Consider the following 23,236-nt stretch of genomic DNA (forward strand, 5'->3'; position numbering starts at 1 on the left):
AATAATTAAACGTTTTCTTATTTTTTTTAATCTTATACATCATCGTTATCATTTTTAAACCTATAGATACCCTATAGGTAACTTATACATATCCTTTTTTTATCTTTACAGCCATTAGTACGGCATTATGGCCGATACGAAGACGTAATATTTATACGTTGTTTGTGCGGTGTCCTGTTTTATTATTAAATTACAATTCTTTTCACCAACCCTCTTGTGCGCGCGTTACATTCCTCTTGTCGTAATAATGGTCGTTATTACAATACACACTTACATGAACAATGATTCTATTCTCCTAGTGACGAATTGATTCTACTCTCCTGGGACGAATTAAGTAATATAAGTTTTCAAACTATTCTGCCCGTCAGACTTATATCTGTAGTGTAAATATTATTAACTGTTGTAGAGGATATGGTGAAAAAACATTCTGTAAAATATTTCTAATTACTAACTGCGCAAAATTTATTGAATCAATTCCATCAATATTTAATTGAATTTTAAATGCCTGAAGACAAAATTTAAAATTTGAAATTATTTATACTAGGAAGGAACGTATCATTGTTATTCAGTGTAATGTTGTAATCATACATACGCTTATATAAATATCATTATACACACACACATGCACATATACACACACTCACACACACACATATATATATGTATATACAAATTGTGTTATGGGAATAGAATATAAACCGATACATTGCTTCCTTGTTAAATACGATATATTTCCGCAATATATATCGTTCTCAATTTTTAATATGTCAATACGGTGCATTTGTTGTTTCTCGATTCTTTATGTAAAATTTTAATAATTTTATTATAATTAAATCTAATATTTATATTTTTCTAAAATAAAAAAGGTTTATTTTAAGCTGACATATAAATATATACGACAAAATCAGAAAATTCTGTCTAATAGCGATTATGTTAGCGAATGAGAGATGTCAAAAAATTTTATTTTATGATAAAGGAAAAATTTACTAAAGATAATTTTATAAAAAAAGTTGCTTTTTTTTTTTTACAAGAAATAACAGTTTATAACCCTATGTATATAGGACATCCTATATACATACATACATATATGTGTGTGTACGTATTGTGTGCATGTATGTGTATACATATATATAAACTTAATAGTTTGCGAGGATATGAAACACATAATAATAAATAATTTTATATTCATACACGACACACTTGGAACTATATGGTAATGACTGTGGCGATGGCATAGTAAGGGAGTACGTGCTTATATACAACAATATCAAATTCGTTCGCGCGATGCACGCATCGTACAAAACAAAAAGCGCGCAGCGGACCACCCTTCCTAATGTCTTCTTATTTTGCGTGTGTGATGCGCGACGACAACCAGCATCCAGTTGAAAAACGAGAAGATCAAGGACACTTGATACCCTCCTTGTACCACGGTACGTATCAATTAAAATAAAGTATTTTACAAAAGAATTTGGATGTGTGAAAAAAAGAATATAAGTCATAATTTTGCCATAAGTTTGTCATAAGTTAATGAAAGAAAAGATATAAATATTGGTCGATTTCAAACCTATAAGCAAATAATTTGATTAACAAAAAGATGTAAAATTCACATAAAAGTGTAAGTCGAAAGTATTTAAGAAAATATTTAACATTTAGTCCAATACTTAGTCAAATACCTTTTACTTTAATTTGTTAGGTTTTAATGTTTTTACGACTTACATCTTTTCAAATGTCAAGTATAGATGTAGAAATCCAATTCAAAGCAAGCAAGCAAGAGAGAGAGAGAGAGAGAGAGAGAGAGAGAGAAAGAGAGAATGCACTGTAACAAGGTCGTACCGTTTGACAATTCAGTTGTCAACGTTACAATTCAACATTTATTTAAAAATTCTTATAATTTCAGCTTTCCTTCTGTACGGACTCTTCGAATACAGGCGCGAATTTAGTTAACTCTTATCGGTAATAACTTATCACTAGTGCATAATTAACGAGCAAGATTGGAACGATTTCACCCGAACGGGTTACGATGGTCGTCAAGCGACAACGAGAACGACAACGAGAACGACGATAAGATTCCTCACGAATTTCTCCGATGGTTAGGTGGATTTCTTGCTTCGATTATTCGCCTGAAGCCTCGTCCATGTCTCGCCAAGCGCTTTCGCAAAATGATCATCAACTACGCAAAGAATATATAAGATAGAATGATCCAGTTTAGACAGTTAAAGGAACTATTCCGACACAGATTGGATCCATAGTTCTATTCTTGGTCTATTTACATATTATGTATTCCGAGACTTTGACATTTTTCTGTGAAACATTCTTATAAAACGTCTCAATCAATTTTCTACCTACGTAATCGAATTAACATTGTAAAAATATCTTCTCGTTCTGAGAAAAAAATTATTAAAAAATTGTTTAATTTAATACAGATTTTACACTTTTTTTAAATCACCTACCAATAAAGAATTGATATAAAAATCACATTTCATAAATAACGAGCTGATAAATCGAATCCAGATTAAATCTAACCCGGGCTATTGAAAATATCATCCATGGTTGATTCAAGATTGGATTCAGAGTGTTGTCTATCCCCTTTTTGCGCGCAGATAAATATTTAATATATACTTACCGCTCAGGCCGGTTTCTTTGTCGGTATTAGAATTGGGACTAAACACGGCCGCGTACTCTTTCGGGCCTAACGACCGCTTAAAGTGTTCGTCGATCGCGGGATCGCTTACGCCACCCGTCGTCCTGATGCCGGTCCTCTGTCCACCGGTCGCGGTAGGTATCGCCGTCGTCTCTGCCGTGTTTTCGATCGTGGTGCCTGAAAAAAATGCAAACGTGATTCCTTTCATTAATTAACTTCAAATAAATAGCAATATTGGTAACGACAAATAATATGTTATGTTGATATTACTTATTTTATATTAACATTTTATATTATTTATATATGTAATTATTTAATAATATATATTATTATATGTACTTATATATAATTATGTAATATTTATATACATATATAATTATTGCATATAAATCACAAATTCATAAAAAGATTTAGAATAAAGAATAATCTCGCAAAAATATATAAAAAAATAATTCGGTAATTTTCAATAGAAATCTTTAAATTGCAGCACCTTTTTTAAAATGTATTAAAATATCTATTATTTCCGATAGTTGAGATATAAATTCGCAAATATTATATTATATGTTTATCATATTAATCATATTAATGTTTAAATTTCTTAAATAATATTCATTAATAATTTCTAACAGAACTTACTGAAACATTTTAATATTTAGAATAAATTTCTGAATAATAGATCATTCTAGTGTTATGTAGTTCGGATTTTCCGTCATCGTGTTAATTTCATCTATGACTAATACGAAGATTAATGTTTCAGGAAAGCCTACAAGCACGAAAGAATGCTGTCTGGATTAACCGTATATTCCTATTGAAAGTTGCTTCACATCTGCACGATATTTCGATGCAGCGGATGTTGCATTGTCATAGAATTCAGACATCCCTATAGTGACGACAATAGGGTCTCAGGGAAGCGAAATGCTTAACGACATCGTCAAAATACCCGCTGTTAGCCGGAAGCAGTCTGGTAAAAATACCGAACAGCGGAAAGCAAAGAGACGACGATAAAGTCACTCTTTACATGAATTGTACCAACGATAAATTATATAACGACGGTAAGACAATAACTTTTATCGTTTCCTAAGATGATTTTTTTCTTTACGATCAATGAATATTATCTTCACAATCAATGCAAGAGAAATGAAAGTCATTTCTTTTTACAACTATAATCAAATTTTAATAATCTCATTAACGTAAATTATATTACAAATTAAATGAAAAATTTTATTATTTATTTGCTTTCACAATAATTAATTAATTTAATTTTTCTTTGTAAACATCGAGTATTGAATGACTCTATAATTAGATCTCAGTTTCAGTGTTAAAGCGTTTTATCCCATTCTTAGAAAATTATAGTAATATTATCAAAAGAAATTACAATAAGTAGACTATGAATTCCATTAACTTTCTTCAATATCGAGACTATATCATAACTCTCAAATTAAAATTCAATAGGAATCTTTCATATATTTCGTCAATGAAAATTTTATACAAAAAGTATCACTTAAAGAGCAAATGACAGAATGCAAAATATAAATAAAGTCAAATTATAAATTGTAATATAAATAAGATCAAAATTTAAAACATATATTAATGAATATCGCGAGAAATCCCATAAGAGACGCAATTATACAATAAATGGATGCAAACATTTAATAGCTTGATATCAAATTCTCGTTTTCTTCTTTCTTTTTCAACTCTTTAACATTGAACTGAAAACACTGAAACTTTATTTTTTCATCGGTTCAATTAAAAAATAATATCCTTGTCAGTCGGATAATTTTACAATGCAACGAAAAAAATTTGTTTTTCTCTAACTGATCTTTTACTAATATCTTTTTTCATTTTTAGCTGCGAAAAGTAATGCTTCTTCAGCAATGCTTACCGGTTTGCGGCGTGGTAGGGACAATCACACTTGGCCTACTGTGATGATGATGTTGCCTCGATGCCGACATGTCCAACGCTTCGCTCTGAATCGGATCTCTCCTACGCTCTTTGCGCCAAGCACTACTCGGCTTCCGATGTAGATTCGTCGTTTTTGGTCTCTCCTCTGCAACATATAAAGCAAGCCGAAAATGCTACTGTGAACGCACATCGATAAAGATTACGGATTAATGACTTGACGATTGTAACAGCGACGAAGAGATTAAGATCGATTTTTCAAATCTGAAAAATCTCTATGTTACTTCTCGGATCTTTTATCGATCACACACACGCATGTACACTCAACGTACTATGACGTGCCTGACATACGTTGAGTAGAATTCCTTGGATTCGTTTTGCTCCAATTCAAATAGTACCAGATCGTAGTCGAAAGGATTATAGCAAGAGACGATACGTACAATTCTAAAACAAGGGGGTGTGCTAAACGTCCGAAAAAGGAACACTGACTTATTTTTTCTCTCAATGCTTTGTCATACTGTGAAAGGGAAGAGGAATGTTACGCATGCGTGGAATTACTATAAATCCAGGGTGAAAGCGAGAATAACAACAGATGTGCTATAAGATACTGGTTGTAAATATACTTGGAGGTAATAAAGAGCCTAACATATATGTGTATGTATATATAAATCAGTATAAACATAGCAATATGACGAGCAAAATTGACAGATTATATATCATTAAATATTAACATTCGAAACATTGGCAATGATGATCAACATTCGATGCATTTAATATCTCAAATGAAAAATACGATATGATATATCTTGAAAAGCCTGGAGTCATATAAGCAAAATAAACTAGTTAGTTTAGTATATTTTTTGTAATAAAATGTTATGTGTACGTTAAATGTTATACGTTGCGTTCATATCGGATACGAGGATATCCGATACTTGATGAAAAATCAACGCAAGTCAGATTAGAAAAAAATAATAGCTTTACAGTCAACCTTCATAAATCTTTCTTCTTTCGACATTTTTTTTTTCTTTAGTACCGACAAGTACACACAATACTGAATTTTTTGTGTCATTACGTTCCTTTTTTATATTCTAAACAATTTTTTTACGTCAAGAAAAATGAGATACAAAATTCTAGTCGTGTCCTTGAAGTGAGTCCCATTATAGATCGAAATTATCAAATCGCCGAAGGTTACCATTTTTTTTTTCTTTAGTACCGACAAGTACACAAAATACTGAATTTTTTGTGTCATTACGTTCCTTTTTTATATTCTAAACAATTTTTTTACGTCAAGAAGAATGAGATACAAAATTCTAGTCGTGTCCTTGTAGTGGGTCCCATTATGGATCGAAATTTATCAAATCGCCGAGGGTTGCCATTTCCTCGCGACTAGATATCTAGAATTGGAAAACCGATCTAACGACACCCCTTCGCTGCGATCGGCAGAAAAGAAACAAGAAGAAAAGAAGGACGAAGAAGAAGGGTGATAAAAAGGAGTCCGGTTCCCAGGATGGGCAGGAAGCGCCTAATAGTCGTGAGAGGATCGTTAGGAAGATGATGAAACTGGTTTAGAGGCGCGTAGGGAAAAGATGAATGGACCGAAGAAGTGAGCGGGGCGAGAGGATTTCCTCTGTCTGCGAGTCGGTTGACTTCTCGATAAGTTCCGCTGATAATTAACAAACAAGCATATGACTCTTATTTCCTTATCGACAAATAATGAAATATATGTACAACTTACTCTATCCAGCGAATGGATCGAGATTATCAAAATTTCTCAAAAATTAACATGAGAGATAAGATTGTTCAATGAGAAATGATTCATTCCACGTCTAAATCTACATATAATTAATTATTTAATCTTATCAAATAATGCCAATCTGCGCCAAACTCCCAAAACACGGTAAAGAAATGTCGCTAATTCATTATTGGACTTTCTGCAATTGTTTTAATTTGCATTGTTTTTTTAGACTTTCTCAGAGTTCTCTTTCATTTTCCATCGGGCTCTACAGAATAACATACCTTCCGATTTGTGAATCAGTCGAAAACTATCGACGTTACGCCATGGTTGCCAGAGACCCCGTCTCTTGGATGAAATCTCCATGTTCAACCTTGAGAGCATTAATTGCAAAAGCGAGTCAAATTAAAAAGATCCTTCCTTGCAAGAGATCGAAAGTAATTGGTCTTGCGATGAATAGGATCAAAATGAAAGCTTATTGTTTCCAGACGTATTGTATCCTTTCCTCGAATCGAGATTTCGGAGAAGCTTCTTCGGACACTTTTCAACTCGTTTAATGTTTGGAATTACAACAGTTTAGAGTAATTTTTACTTAATTTTACTATAAATATAAAAGTGTGTAGCAAAAATAGTAACTTTCATATTAAAACTTTCTAAAAGATATATCGCTCATAAATTTCGCAGCACTTTGTCACTTTCATCTTCGAGATGAAGAAAAATTTGCATACGATCTCCACGCTAAGAACCTCGAATTAATTCGTTTTTGCACTGATCTCTTTTTCTTTTTCTTCCGAAATATTGAGATTGAAAACAACAAGAAAGCAACAGACGGAATCGGAGAAACAAAGAAAAAGGCGAATTTGACGAGAGGTTTATATTGAGAATACGAGATAAAATGCGAAAAAAAACCACAAAACGCAGAAGCTGCGAGAGACGGGAGGGTGTGAGACACGCATACGCGGAGAGAAGCTGCGGGGAAGAAGATCACAGGAGTGCAATCGCGAGGTGCGCACAATGCCCAGGACGACGACAACGTCGACGATGAAGAGCCGCGAAATTCTTGAAAACGCGCGTCCTCTCTCAAAAGCACGCTCGCGGTTTCGTGGATGCGTCTCTCTCACGACTGTCTTAAGATTCATTCATTCATCCACCGCCGCCTCCTCGGTTCCTTCGTCGTCCACCGTCTTCTCCCCTCTCGCCATCCACGTGGAACCGAAGGAGACTTGCTTTTTACACACACAAACACGCTGACTCGCGTATGCACGTACATAAACGTACAGCGGGGATACATCGCGAATTTAAGTGTGTATTTGTAAGATGGATACTACAAACAAGCGCGCGAAGCCAACTCGATTCCCCTTTTGCTTTCTCTCACGACCTCTCTATCTTTTTCTTTCTCCCTCAGGTAGACACGTTGTACAGGGTGTGCCGAGATCTAAAGATCTGCACATAAATGTCCATTGATTCGTTAAGATCCAGTAAAATGATAAGAATGTATTAAAAATACTCAAAATCCTGCTTGCAATTTTTATATTTCTAAGGTACATTTTTAGGCAAGTCAAATGCAGAAAATAAATAGTGCGATGACGCGGTTAATAAGTAAAAAAAAATTCTAAAATGTTATCGCACATAATATCGCAGATGTGGTCGTTAAAGAAATCATTAAAATATGATTTTATTAAGGAGAAGAGATCAACTTTATAAGTCGAAAACCGCATGGTTGATAAATGATGAGCAATTCTGTACGACCCTCTATATAGACGGAGACATATGATAGAGAACCGCATGCGTGCAGCGCATGCACGCGATGCACGCACGAATGCGTTGATAATGGTGTGGAGAGAGTTTATTTTAATTCTTTCGATATCCATGTACTATCATTATCGCACATCGACTTTATCACCAAGTCCGTTACACTTTCACGAAGATGCTAGTAAAACATAATTTTTTTTAACAACTATATATAGCAGGTTTGTAAAAAAATTATAAAAAATATATAAATAATATATAATTAATTTTTAATAAATTAAAAAAATGAATGGATAGATTGAATAATATCACGATTCATTAAATTGTTGGACGCACACACACACATACACACACACAGAGAGAGAGAGAGAGAGAGAGAGAGAGAGAGAGAGAGAGAGAGAGAGAGAAATATAAGAGAGGTGTGACATACAATTTAACATTCGTTCGTTCGTATGAAAGGTCTACTTAATTTGCATTATGAATAAAATCATTGTTTTATTCATTCGATCTATTATTTGAAACAAAAGTATAAAATGCAATAGAGAATTTAAACAGCCGATGCACATTTTGTTTGAAACCTCTTGGTAAAATGTATCGATGTAAGCAGAGGACGGACTCGCTCCATCAAAGAATAAAAATTCGAGATCAGCAAATGCGCATTCTCGCGCGCGTATAGCTGAACACGTGTATTTAATCTACAATACGTAGAATCGCACGATTATAAACAGCAGCTCTGTCGAACGATTGTGACAACATTTCGAGGTACAGAGGTATTATTCAGCCATTAAATGGGGTCAGAATTCGGTTCAATGCACGATTGTTTTGTGATGACGGCAGATTAATCATCTTGTTAAATAAATCTCTCCTTAATGCTTTGAACGAAGAATCGATCCTATCGAATCGAAATCAAAACGTAGGAAAAGTATTATATATATCTTTATAAAGCATTGTAGCCATTTTATGTTCAGTCTTTCTCAGGCTAGATAAATTTTTAAAAAATGACAATATTGACTAGTAATTAGCAGAGAAATGTAACAATTAAACATACACATTAATTACTTTTCAAAATATAATATCAATTCGAGATTGTATAAATAAAATACATTTATAATTAAATTTATAATTAAAATTAAATAAAATAATTAAAATTAAATAAAAACATTAAAGATATTTGAAACACTTATTTTACAAAATATATTCGTATATGTTCGTTACTCCTTATTTCAGCAATCGCACAAAAGCGTTCGGATTATTCTGCAAAGATGATTTCGTAAGGGGATAGATAGATTGAATACAAAGCAAAGAATGTGATTGCTCACTCGCAATCGTACGATCGTTTCTGTGTAAAAACGATTACAGATTGGATCGTAACCGAGATAGTATAATAGTATATTACAATCACGAATTTATGTCAGGTAATGGCACATTGCATTATGACTAGGCACCTGCGATAATAATAGGCGATACCTACGGTGATTCGCTGTAGTGCAGCTTGCATACGAACGAGTCTGGTTAACGCCATCGTGCACGCGCGCGAAATATAGAATGACTATTAAACGAATTATGCGAGGAATGTCGACGGCATGTCAAGTAGTCGTCGCTGTTTCTAAAGTCTGTGCATTTCGCGCGAACTTGATCGCGTTACATCGCGCTATGTCGGTAAACCGCATACTCATTATCAGTATATTATTTGCATATAATTGGAAATTTTCTGGAAAAGACAACAGGAAAGAATCGAAAAAATCTTTTCGAAAAAATGAGCAAGACAGAATTGAAAAAATAGACATCGTTGTATGTTCGAAACGTTTTCATTTTCTATTTTTAAATAAGCGGTCCGAAAATTTCTGTGTTTAATATTTGCGCGTATTTCTTAAATAGACGATTATTCTTCATTTAAAAAAAAAGACAATTTTATATGTATATTATAAAAAACAACTTCTCAAATTTTTAATATTCTCTATAAGAATGTTTTTACTGTAGTTTAAAATCTCATTATTGCTAACAAAACTAAATTATATCCCGCGATATTCAGTAAACTCAATATAGAACATTGCTTAACATATATGCTCAAAACAATAATAAAACAATGTTGCAATTAAAAAAAGAAAAAGTTATTTAATATATAATTTTTTAGCAAATTTTTTGAATATTTTATATTATCATATTTTCTCACATAATTTTAAAGATATCTAAATGATAAAATAAAAATCATTACAAATTTTATTCGCGTTGTAATATCATATAGTATGTCTCTTATGTCATATGTAAATGAAATAATTTCTCTTTTTCTTACGTAATTGAAATAATTATAAAATAAAATAATATAGGAATTATTAACATTATTTTATATCCGTCAAAAAATTTTTAACATCCGACTTTTTTTTATAATCACATATTGCTTATAATCAAATATTGAGTCCTAATAAAGTGAGAGTAATTATATTGTATATTTCGCCTCAAGGATACTTTAATAAGCAGGTACGCTCTTAGAAACTCTGATCGCCTTAAGGTTTACGCAAGTTTTAAAATATTCCAAAAAATGTAAACTGACCTTGCACCATCGTCGCCGCTCTGGAGAGGACGTCCAAGGCACTCTCGACAGCGGACATATCTTCCCTCCTTCGCTCGTTTCGTCTGGTTCTTCTTCCTCCTTTTCTCACCTTCTCCTTCTTCTCTTTCTCCTCTCCAATATCACCCTCGCGCGAAATCCGCGTGTACTCCGACAGCGATTCGCGAATTCTCACTTTGCGCCACTGCGTAGAGTTGCCTCCTTCGTCGCTGTCTTTCGTCAAGGATACGTCGTCCTTGTCCTCGTCTGTTTCCACGTTGCGAAAGAAGGCGCTCTCTGTATAGGGACAGAAGTCGAACTATAACTGTTTGGGGCCTTCCTCGTGACCGCGAAGGCGGCGCAAATAAAGTAAAACGGGGATTAAAAAACGTGACATTGTCTGTGGAATGCGGACTCCAGCACCTCTCCTCCTCTCGCGAGACTCCCCACCCCCGCAATGCTCCTTCTCTCTTTCTCTTTCTTTCTTTCTTTCAAGCAAGAACTCTCTTCTCGCGTGCCACGTACTTTTGTTAGCAGCAGAATCGACACGTTCGCGCGAAATAGGATCAATCAAATACTGATTGATAATCGCTTCAATTAAATACAAGTTACAGTGACATTTTTAATAACGCATTTCTTGGCAATTTAAAAATTAATTGAGAATTAAATCTTCTTTAGCGATTATTAAATAATACAATTGATACCAGTAGTTCTTCTTCTGTATTATTCTCTTGATATTAATAAGTCTCTAATTTATTATATTTCTTTTTAATTGTTATTTTCTTAATTATTAACGCTTAAAACATTTGAAAAATGTTTAACAAATTGCTATAGATATTTATAATTATAAAAAGTATTTAGAAGCTTTCTACTGCAAATATAATAATTTTTGAATTTATTTTCTATTTATTGATAGCCGAGATCTTTAACGAACTAAACTTTACCAATATATGTTTACATTCTTTTCAAGCTACAAATTTTGACAGCTTTACATTAATTAATGAAAAAATTCTAACGTTTGAATAATTCGACGAACATGCAAATATTATTTAACATTTTTCAAAAATACGAAGAAACAAATGTAGAAAATAATACAGAATAGCAAAATAGTTAGTGTTAATGCACACTTAATATTGAAAGTATTAAAACATAACAGATTGTCATTATTAATATTATTCAACAATTCAACTATTCCTACTAAAATATGCAAGTAAATATTTACATGTTTCACGGTTTCTCATTAATATACAACTTGAAACGAGAAAAAATACATTTGCATTTTATCGTTATAGCTAGTATGATGTAAAATTTGATTAAACTACATTTTAATTAAATTTTATTTTAAAAAACACTTTCTATGTGCGATATCTAAAATTTACATTAAAGTTACGATTTCCAGATTAAAATTTTTACTGAATATTTTCAGATTTCTATATATATGGAACTCGAAAAAAATACCACAATACTTTTTATTATAACAATTTATCAATTTCACTTGCTGAAACTTATTCTTTGATGTAAAAAAAAACGAGCCAAATATATGATCGCTTCCGCGATATTTGAAACAGAGAGATGGTATTTTCGGATTTGTGAGAAGAAAAAGAGAATTTGAGTCGATTGCTAGTTCGAGTCTTTCGCTACTTGTATCACGGCCTTTCTCATTCCTTCTCATCCTCCTCGCATGTTTTTCCCACTTCTCGCAACACTACCGTACGGTCGACATCACGATTTCATCATAACAATATAAACAATCTTCTATCCGCCTCTCTTCCGCTCCATGCATTACTCTCTTTCCGGTATTTTAGCTTTTTCTTCTTGTTCTTGTTTCTTTTCGGAGAATCGCGCTTTTTGTGCAAACTGATACAAATGAAACAATTTTATTTTCCTTTTCTTATTCCTTTAACTCGCTAAAATATATTTTTAATTCCTCACTAATGTTGTAAGAGTTAAGGTGTGTAATAAGGAAATAAAAGCAAATTTTAAAAACCCAGAATTATAAGAGATTGACGCTTGATATCAAAGATTATAAATTCCCAACTCGAGAATTATTAATTATTACTTTGTTATTATTTTCCTGTGTAAATTATTATACTATCAAATTCTTTGAATTTGCCAGTACTTCAAAAGAATTCTAAAAGACACCGCACTATTGCCACGCATTGTCGAATGTTTGTCGAGTTCCTGGCGTGAAACAACGAGATAAGATTGAGGATGAATCTGGTTAGGCGTGCCATTCTTCGGCCGTACCCCTTCCTCACATTTTTTTTTACGAGAGTAACGCGCATAGTGTAAATGAATCACGCGTCATCTCATCTGCCGTGCTATTTAAATGAAAGGACGGCCTAAATAAAGTGTATCGCGTGCATGTGAAAATCGCATCTTTATAACGTCATTTATACGAAATGATGCACATTTATAAACACGAATTGATGTAAGAGAATTTTGGAATTCCAACGCGTGAAACTTTTAAAATTCTAAGCACATGAAATTTACAATTTCTAAACACTTTTAAATATTTTAATTCAGCCTCCTTAATCTTTCCAATCTCATTTTTATTCAGAAAAAAATTTTATTTTTTTATATATTATTCTGTGTATATTATATATTTTTAAAAGTTATAGAAATTTTCGTTCATTGTCCTTTGTAACAATAACTGAAAATTTATTTTGATCCTTATATTATCTCTGATCTCTAGTATTATGTGAATTTCTGCAATTTATAATAATTAGTACAAACTAAATAACAATCACAGAAGAAAATAAAAATTATATTTAAATGAGAAATATTTAAAGAATATTGAAAATTATTTATAAAAAAAAAGGTATATAAATCTAAGAATAAAAAATTAGACAAATTTAAACTGTTGAAAATGTATTTTTATTTTGAATAAAAGAAAAATTGATTTCTCTCTGTATTCTCCCGGAGATTGAAGTTATGACCGTAAAAATTAAACCGCATATTAATTGTAATTTAATTTGATTAGCCAGAGCGTTAAATTAACAGTGTGCAAACCAACGGAGAGAACGGTGAATCTTCGCACCTTCGACTAACATCACGCACGCCATTCTAACCACCCGATCAGTGAATTCCCACGCGACGTGTTATCTCGACTGAAGATTCGATCGAATAACTACACAGGGTATCCAAGAATTAGAGTATCTATAAAATACTAGAAGGAATGCCATCAATATCAAAGTGTTTATAGCTTTCAAGTTTTGCGAAGAAACACTTGACCCGTTTATACAATAAGTGGCAAATACTTTTTCTATTTAATTACAAATAAGCTTATTTAAATAGAAATTAAACTACGGATTCTAAATTTAGAATTACGAAGCTTTATAATAAGCAATAATTAAAAAGCTATTTAATACCACTTTTTAATATGAGCACCCATGTATAATTTATTTTTAACGATTGAAAGACACTTGCCTTTTTTAGATTGTGTTTTTGATTCGACGTTAATAATAATTTAATCGAATTTATTAATATTAAAAATCATAAACTCTTACGACGATAAATCCTCACAAAATTTGAAGAAAAATTGATTCCAAATTCATTGATTCATAATCTGTAACCCTGCACACACCCTGTATATATACATACATATATATACGCACTGAATAGCACGTAGTATGCGGGCGATTATACACGCGACTGCGGAGCTCGAGAACGCCAGAACTCGAAACCGCCGATCGAGATTCCTCGTCGAACATTCTCGTTGACGAATTCGCCAAAAAAAATTCGAGTGAGAATTACCTAAAATTTCAATATTTTATTCATACAATTTAGATTCGCTGTCTTAATTATTCTCTTGATTTGTGTGAATCATTTTAAATATAATTTTCATTTTAATTTTGATTCTTAAATATTTATTTTAAATACAGCAAAGTGTAATTACAGTTATACAACTGTATATTATGCACAAATATACGGACATTTCATTCGAATTATATATAGATAATTATATGTAATTTTAGATAAAAAAAAAAGAAAAAATCGAATAAACTAAAAACATAATGTTTCACAATCAATTTACTGCAAAAATACTCGTTAAAAAAATGACGAAATATTTCTTTTCAAATTGCACAAATTTCTATTTATAAACTTTTAAAATTAACAAATCGGGACTGTTATCCAAAATATAACAACATTGCGATAAATAAACTGGTAACATCATGTGTTGCAAGAATTGTAATTTTATTGCGACAGAGCGGTAATTCTTTAGAATTACGATAAAATTCCAAAAATTTCGATTATATCGTACACCTGCAAAAAAAATTTCGAAACACAAAGGAATATAACCAAATTTAAGAGCAACAAAAATTGTTCACATTCAGGGTTTTTCTAAAAAGGATCTCTTTAAATTTCTAAGAGATCCATTATTCGTGTGAAATCAGCATGCCAACGTAACAACAATCGCTTTTCCCCAAACAAAGATCTGTGTGATCGTACGAGAAAAGTTCGACGCACTCAATGGAATTCCAAACGCGAGCACCGAACTTTTACACGCCGTATACGAAACGTAAAGTATCACTTTCCTCTAATTTACTCGAATATATTAAAAAGTCGTACTTCTATCGCAAAACGTAAAAATATAAAAAAATATATAATAGAAAAAAGTGAATATATAAAATTATAAACATACGGTTTTATATAAAGAGCGTATTTTATTTCCATAGTTATTAACAATAGAAATATATTTTTAAAAATTTGACGTGACTGTACGTATGGTCAATTTAAAATAAAAAAATATCAAACAGATTAATAATTAAAAAACACGTCAATTTATAGGAAAAAACAAAAATATCCGTCTCACAAATTTAATCTTTTATAGATTTCTCCGCGTCGCGTGTACTTTCTACACTTTATGCATTCAAAACCAAGTTGGCGCAACGCGCTCGTTTTCAAGTGAAAAGAGAGCAATAAAAAAAATATATATATATATATATATATATATATATATAGAAAAATATAAAAAGTTACGCGCGATAAATCGTATCTAACGCGAATGATTGCGAATAAACTAAAAATTATTTTCGCGCAAGACATTCGATTTCGTTCAAGCGATACCGGCTTCGACGAGTTTTAAACTCCGCTGCAAATTCGTCGAACGTGCAGATAAGACGAGCTCGCGAATTCCGCGGTGAATTCCAACGTTGTGGAATGCACTTCTCCCCGAAAATACAAACGTCGTAAAGCATTTTTAAAACGCTGATACCTTCTCGTGCGAATAACAACGTCGTGGAATTTGAAATATCTTATGCCGGGATATGTGCCGAGTTTTGCGTTTCTCTTGACTTATCGACTTACGTGATACAATTTTTTGAAACAACCATTATTCTCGTTGACGTAAATGATCGAGCGTCAATCACGCGAAACGCGAATTCGCCGCAAAAACTCCAAAGGTGAGCGAAATGTCAACTCACACGCTCGTCGAGGCCTCGAAATTATTTTCTTATGACACAGTAATTTTTTTTTTTGAGAGACAAAGTATGCGTACGCAAAATTGTCACGGCAAATACATATATACACACACACGCACATATATATATATATATATATATATATATATATATATATATATATATACCTGCTGTGAAATTCCTTGACAAACACGACGACGAGAGACGGTGCTTTGTCGGTTCTCTCGCGCGCTTTTGTGATGATGATTTCGAAAACGGCCAACTTCTCGTGATCGCGCGCCAGCTTTTCGAATCTTCGCTCGCCGGATTGTTCGCCGACTGTATTATTCGAACGTCGCGAGTATAATATCCATCGCGCGAACTCAACAAGGACGATGATGACGGCGAACGCGCGGGTCGTCGGCGCCGCCGCGCGGCGCGTCTCTCGACGTTCGCAAGGAATCAATAGAGGAATCCGGCGTAGCGTAAAAGAATAAAAAAAAGAAGGAGGAAAAAAGTAGCGAGAGACAGAGAGAGAGAGAGAGGGAGGGAGAGAGAGAGAGAGAGAAAAAACGCATTCCTCAGAAGATTCGCACCGGCACGTCGTGTCTCGTCGCATCGCTTTATTTGACGTGTGTGTATATATGCACATACATACGTACGTATACGTATGCGTGTGTTACGTTTTACTCACCCGTGAATACACTCGTCGCACGCGAAGGCTCGCCGCAATTCACGTCGTGACACTCCTACGCCGTGTGTTGACACTCGGTTAAACGCAACGTCGATAGCCCGGCACGCTTGTCGCCGGCGAGTCCTACCGCCAGCGGGGACGCGTTCTCATCGAAAACGACGAAAATCTAATGGCATGCGGGCGGGTGGACGCGCGCGGCCCGTTTGACACCGACGGGCAGGCCTCGACTGTCCACCCCCCCCCCCCGTCCCCACTCGTCGCGCTCGAGCATTACGCTGGAATGCGCGGTATGCGGCGCGATCGTCGCGTCTTGACGGCAAAATCGCCAACTAACGCCCGCTGCGCGTCGCGCTATTGTAAATACGCCAACGGGAGGGTCTTGTCGCCAGCAGCGAAGATCACCTGGTGTTTTTAAGCGGAGTATTGATATCTGATATCTTGCGACGAATCTATGTATACGTATATATGTATATATATATATATATATATATATATATATGTATATGTATTATGTATATACATTAATTAGGATGACTATGGATCGGACGTCCTGCTTTCCGAGGACGTGTCCTCCTTTCCGAAGTGTTCTCGTACGTCCTAAATTCCTCCTCTCCTCTAGAATGTGTGTGTGTGTGTGTGTGTGTGTATTTTGTCCTAGTTTTATGTTTATATTTATATATGATTGAAGCGATATAGAACTTGAAAACTTGAAATCGTATCGCTTAACGCTACATTGTTCTAGTTTATTTTTAGCAATATTTACATACGTAAAAAAAAGTCATATACACGTACGTAAACACATACACACACCCACGCGCATACTTGACGATAAAATTCTATGTAAATTTTACTTTAACAGGAAATATAAAAAAAACATAAATGTATATATATATATATATATATATATATATATATATATAACTAATTGTAAGATTTTATCTCTAACTTTGCTCTTTTTACCAAAAATGGCAATGTCCTACTTTTCTGCTCGTTGTCTTAGTCGTACACGAAAAAATGCGGTCATTCTACTTATAGGAGTATAAATTAATAATATATACAACAGATTCATGCATATAAATTATTTTTATATTAGATATATTTTCGAAATCGTATTAATATGTTGGAGATATGACATGAAAAAATTTTTTTCTTTATAATCGGATTTTACGTGAAATTCTCTTTTATAGATCTTGTTTTATTTAGAGATATGATAAGAAAATACCAATATAAATACAAACTGCGATACGAAATCGAAGTTTTCATAAACACCTTAATAGATAAGTAAATTCTTCATCATCAAACAAAGTGAGACAATTTTTGATCTTATCACTATTTTTATCTAAGAAATATTTTTCTGCAATATATATTATAAAACTATCTCTAATAGTTATTATAAAAGACATTTTTTGTTAAAATTTCACATGCAGTTATTTCATTCTTTTTATATAAAGTCCAATCAATTAAAAAAAACGCGAAAATTAAAAATATTGTACTTATTCAGATGTGACTGAATAATCGGATTCTCCATTTTCCTATGATAAATATAACATATATTAGTTTACTCTTGTGATATTCGAAACTCTTGTGATTTTTTTTGCAGCTGTTACAACAACAATAGCCATAGTCGTCGAAACAGAAAAAAGTGAAATAGAGTCGTCAGGTAGCGCGAGAAGAATAAATATATATTTCAGGCAAAAGGACCGTGAGAAGATTCATGTTTTCTTAAATAAGCAATTCTTTGATTAGAATTTTAAAGAAAAAAATTATATACGATATAGAATAAAAAATATAATAAAATGACTAATTTTCCAGAAAGAACAAGGTTTATATAAAAAAAATTGTGACTAATAATTATAAAATCACAGTTTGCATAATAAAAGAGAAAAGGGAAAAGTTTTTTAGAGCAATGATTAATTTTTTTCATGTTATAAAAAATATTGTTTGAAACACAATTCCGTGTGAAATATTCCCTAATTAATCGAATAAGGAAGAAAAAGATAGCTAGTCCTACAATGTTTATATGAATAATTTATTTTTACAAGTGATATAATATTTAGATACGAGAAATATTAACGTTTTATTTGAAAGTACTTTCAGGCTTTACTATTTATGTCTACTTTTACAGAAGCGAATGTTCACAGGTACATCTTTTTAGTAACAATGACATAAAAATATGACATGGAAAACCAATATATGAGAAATATTTAATAAAAGGACGATAAAACGAGCAACATTGATTAGAAATCACAATAGTTATTCTCTAACACGTTAGCAATAGTCTGAGAATTATGTTATTATATATAAAATTTTTTTATATTCTCTGTTGAAATAGATCTTGTATATAACAAACATTTATTAAAATTAAAAAAAACTAAATTAAAAGAATAAAATTAAGAGTTTGCATTTTAATATTTTATAAATACTATTTCATTCAGTTTAAAAATTGATATTTAAAAAATTCACAAAGAAATCAATATGTTAATAAAACTATGAATGACATACACATAACACAAATGTGCATATGTCAACTATAAGTAAAATGTAAAACTGAAGAAACAGAAAAACTTTCTTTGCTTATGATATATCTTTTTTATATAGTAACCAATTTTTATGTTTAAATTTGATTTTACAGAATGTGTGTTATTTTGATTAAACCCTTTGGATGTTACCTTTCTTTACTTTTTGTACATATAAATGTTGTATATCATTTTTATATATAAACAGTGCAAATATAGTTTACAAATACATATTTTTATGTGAATTTTTCCCATTTACTTACATCGTTTAAACTCTAGTTTTTAATGCTTCCTCATCTTCGCTTGAAGTGTCCATTGTATAACATAACTTGAAAAAGAAATATATATGTACGGTATAATATAAACTCAAACACAAAATTAATATTTATAATTCTAATTTAAGGTAGTACAAATATAACTATTTTAATTTTTATCAAATTATAAACTGTAATTTAAAAAAATTTTAAAAAAGCCAGTATATTTATACAAAAAGAAACAATTTGAAATATTTTATATTTATTTTTTGTTATAAAGATTCGTGCATAAGATGTTCACTTAATCGGTTAATCAATACACACCTCATCCAAATCTGGTCTTTTCAGTATTTCTTCGAGTCCTGATAATCTTTCGAGATAGTTTGGCACATTGCAAGCATCAAGTATGAAACCAAAACCACGTTGAATATACTCTTTAATCAAAGGTATAGAACAAGCCGTACAAAATGGAAATCTGTGTGTAATTGTTAGTTTCATTTCCTGGCTCCAAACTGAACCTCGTATTGTGTGAGGTATACCACCTAATAATCCTATCAATGGATTATCTGTGTTTGCTTGACAATCATCGCTATCGTTATTCATAAGCGCCCTAGCTGAAATTCTTGGAATTACATAAAAGTAGATGAGTAAACTAGAGTTATGTAAAAGTTAAAAATAGATAAAGATAGAAATGTTATTGGAATTTTACGTAGACAATTCGTATGTAGCTTACCCTTGCGGATGTTGCGTTATTGCCACAAGTAATTCAACTGCTAAACCTGCGGCGATTTGCGACAAACCTGGTCGACTGACAGTACATTGTTGATCGAGTGTTCTGTCAGTTTGTGACTAGAATAAGAATAAAAAATATCGTAGAATTAAAACATTATGTATTTTAAATAAGTATACATCAATTTCCTACTTTCACATATTAAATATTTCAAAAGCTGACATAAAAGAGATATCTAAAATAAAACGAATACACTCACGTTTCCTGGTTGGGTTACATCATTACAAAAATAGCATCCAAGATCTTGTCCTGCAGGATTCTGCATTTTTAAATTGGGTGTGTAAGAATCAGAGAGATTACGCGTGCCATGCCGTTGTACCGTATACGAATCAAAGCCTAAAGCAGCATTAATGGCTATTTTATTCATTGTGGCACACAAGAGGGTGGGTAGCCACCTGGCTTCGCGCGAATCCAATAGCAAGAACACTACATCGTGACTGCTTACAAGTTCTTGCAATTTGTTCACAGTTTCCTTGGTCGTTTCCATCATGCTTTGGCCGACCACGTGACCAGGCATAGGAATGTGCAAAACCACACCTTCTACATTCTAAAGGGTTGAAATTAAACTAAAATTAAAAATTATAAACTATACATATAAATGATATATTTACATATATGTTATATATTATATGTGTATTAAAATTATATCTTAAATATTATAAATATATTTTAATAAATTTGAAAAGTAAAAAGTTACAAGAAATTATTATTGGAGAATTATTTTATACAAATATTTTATTTATCAAAATATTATCATATGAAAACATATATTTGATAAAAAGTGTACTTGCCATATTAGGGCGTATGCTGAGTAAAGCATCTTTCGCAGCATGCGCTTTGTATCGACGTTTCACCGCATCTTCGTGCGTATATAGACACTGGCGCACTGTATTACTGTGAGAGACATTAGAACAATCTACAATTGTCATATTATTAATACCCCAGCCTAGGAGTAATCTCGCCACAGAACATCCTAATGTACCAGCACCCAACAGAAGGCATCGTAAACCACTGATCTTTTCCAAATCTAGATCAGGGACAAGGCGCCATTTCATCAATTTTAAATTTAAATTGATTGCTTTGTCTGATAATCTAGTGTAACATATAAATGATATTCATGAATCTCTATATAAAATCTATAGAAATTAATGTTGGTTAATTCAAAGAATTCAAAGAACTCTTACTTGGTAGGATTCATGGTGCTGGATAAATCCGCAATATTAGGACCCATTTTTCCATTTACATTAGCTTCCCAACCTACTAAATGATCTTCAGAAATAGCTTTCCTTATACTTTCCATGTCTCTGTCTTCTTTGATTTTAAGTGTAAATACAACTGCAGTTTGCATTTTATCACTCCTTATAGATAAGAATTTGATGTTGTGTGTCGAACAATATGTAGGACAATGCCACAATAATAGGCATAGAAGATTTCGCAAGGGCCATCCAGGTTCTGAACTTGCACAAGGATCATAAAATGCAAAGTATACTTTATTCCCTTCCTGATAATATGAAAGACAAATTTAATTCGTTAGTAGAAAGTTATAAATAATAGCACAAGTCTTATTCAATACCATAAACATAAATAAAAAATAAGAATATACAGGTTCATGAAATACTATACCTGTTTCGAATCTCCAATGCTATTAATGTTTAATTTTACATGTTCCACTCCTTTCGACAAGTTATCAACGTTTAAATCATCCTTTCCAGATACAAAAACTGTGAAAAAGTTTCTTGATTTTGCATCCAACTGAAGAAAGCTTGTTTGTAATTTATCTATTTGACTAGTTGTAAATTCATCGTCAGATATAAATTTTGATGGTTCAACCAAATGAATTTCTGGCAATGTGAAAGGAGTCGGATGTGCAGCCCAATAATAAAATCGATACTTTTTCAAATCTGAGTATGCAAATACAGAGAATACAGAAAGCCGCCAAGACTCTTGCAGAGCTGTGCCATCTATGATATTATCAATAATGCATTTGCCCATAGTGTCAATAAACTTTTCATGATTGATCTGTCTAAATGCTTCATAGGTATTTGTGTTAATCATATAGCCGTAACAAGCTATTCCTGCATTGTGAGAAGTTGTATCCAAATCTCTGAAACTCATCTAAATGAAATCTATTCTATTATATTGACATGCAATTTATATATTATTGGCTAATGTTAATACAGATGCAAATCATATTGCAAAATGTATTTAAAAGTAATTGGTATATTTTTTATTAAAAAATATGAGAAACTATCGTATATTTATATAATACTTACTCATTAAATGATGTACAATCAAGTGTTAATGGATTAGTTCTTCCCTCATTCATCGATTGAAGAGAGAAACTTCCCCATAAATGTATCTTGGATTTCTCGTCTAATTTCAATTTGTCTATTTTTAATTCTGCAAATTTTGCCCAAAATGTTGAGTCCATAGCTGTTTTCAACTTAGTAAATTTTACTATTTCAAATGTCATCTTTGGTATTTAATGATTTATTTTACTCTGAAAATATTAAAAACTTATAATAAGTACAATTAATTATAAATAAAATAACTATGAATAAACAGTACAGGTATATTTTTTCAATATAAACAAAATTTATTTGATATACTTTTGTCTTAAAATATATACAATATAGATATAATCTAAAAAAACATATATTTCTATTATTAGATACACAAGTGTTTTTTTTGACAATTGAAGCAAATTCAGATTAATGTTAATTATACGATGACACATCAGCATGTTTAAAAATTTCTTAAATTATCGATTATGTAAAAAAGTGTGACGAATCTTAAATATTTTGATAGTGATTTATACATACATGGACACTTCCAAAATCTATCTCTTGTAACTACAAATTGACATCAATAAAAATACACATCAGTGTATCAGATATATTCATATAAAGCAATCAACACTAATCGCATTATTCTCATACGATTATACTGAAAATATGTAAATGCCAAAAAGAAAGCATGTTCAATAAATAAAGACAAATGTTTACGAGACA

At 32.0% G+C, this 23,236-nt stretch overlaps 2 protein-coding genes across 5 annotated transcripts; both read right to left on the bottom strand.

Annotated features, from left to right (window-relative positions):
- LOC140672370 (uncharacterized) lies at positions 1–16,895 on the bottom strand. 3 transcript variants are annotated; one of them, XM_072904468.1, is made up of 5 exons: positions 16,666–16,895; positions 10,573–10,866; positions 4,524–4,688; positions 2,624–2,818; positions 1–2,170 (listed from the first exon to the last, which is right to left on the bottom strand). In XM_072904468.1, exons 2-5 carry the CDS (start codon positions 10,628–10,630, stop codon positions 2,091–2,093), a joined length of 498 nt encoding a protein of 165 aa, XP_072760569.1. In that variant the 5' UTR covers positions 10,631–10,866; positions 16,666–16,895; the 3' UTR covers positions 1–2,090. The 3 variants fall into 3 exon arrangements, with proteins under 3 accessions (XP_072760569.1, XP_072760571.1, XP_072760570.1); XM_072904470.1 differs by lacking the exon at positions 16,666–16,895 and adding an exon at positions 16,160–16,366; XM_072904469.1 differs by lacking the exons at positions 10,573–10,866; positions 16,666–16,895 and adding an exon at positions 4,883–4,904.
- Positions 16,896–18,680: 1,785 nt separating this feature from the next.
- Atg7 (Autophagy-related 7) lies at positions 18,681–23,236 on the bottom strand. Of its 2 annotated transcripts, XM_072904813.1 has the most exons (9): positions 23,048–23,236; positions 22,499–22,725; positions 21,849–22,329; positions 21,410–21,726; positions 21,017–21,317; positions 20,425–20,772; positions 20,169–20,284; positions 19,760–20,057; positions 18,681–19,509 (listed from the first exon to the last, which is right to left on the bottom strand). In XM_072904813.1, the coding sequence occupies exons 2-9, from the start codon at positions 22,696–22,698 to the stop codon at positions 19,450–19,452; spliced, it is 2,121 nt and encodes a 706-aa protein (XP_072760914.1). In that variant the 5' UTR covers positions 22,699–22,725; positions 23,048–23,236; the 3' UTR covers positions 18,681–19,449. The 2 variants fall into 2 exon arrangements, with proteins under 2 accessions (XP_072760914.1, XP_072760915.1); XM_072904814.1 differs by lacking the exon at positions 23,048–23,236 and having other exon boundaries at positions 21,849–22,340; positions 22,499–22,637.

This window comes from Anoplolepis gracilipes, chromosome 13 (genome assembly GCF_047496725.1).
Source record: "Anoplolepis gracilipes chromosome 13, ASM4749672v1, whole genome shotgun sequence".
In the NCBI taxonomy this organism is placed as follows: Eukaryota; Metazoa; Arthropoda; class Insecta; order Hymenoptera; family Formicidae; genus Anoplolepis; species Anoplolepis gracilipes.

Bases quoted from the DNA above. Each gene is read 5' to 3' on its own strand.
- LOC140672370 (XM_072904468.1), bottom strand. From the start codon at position 10,630: ATGTCCGCTGTCGAGAGTGCCTTGGACGTCCTCTCCAGAGCGGCGACG. The intron at 4,689-10,572 runs GTCAGTTTACAT...TATATGTTGCAG, and splicing joins AGCGGCGACGATGGTGCAAG to AGGAGAGACCAAAAACGACG. The intron at 2,819-4,523 runs GTAAGCATTGCT...CATTTTTTTCAG, and splicing joins CCCTACCACGCCGCAAACCG to GCACCACGATCGAAAACACG.
- Atg7 (XM_072904813.1), bottom strand. From the start codon at position 22,698: ATGACATTTGAAATAGTAAAATTTACTAAGTTGAAAACAGCTATGGAC. The intron at 21,318-21,409 runs GTAAGAGTTCTT...ATGTTACACTAG, and splicing joins AGCACCATGAATCCTACCAA to ATTATCAGACAAAGCAATCA. The intron at 20,058-20,168 runs GTAAGCTACATA...TGTAATTCCAAG, and splicing joins ATAACGCAACATCCGCAAGG to AATTTCAGCTAGGGCGCTTA.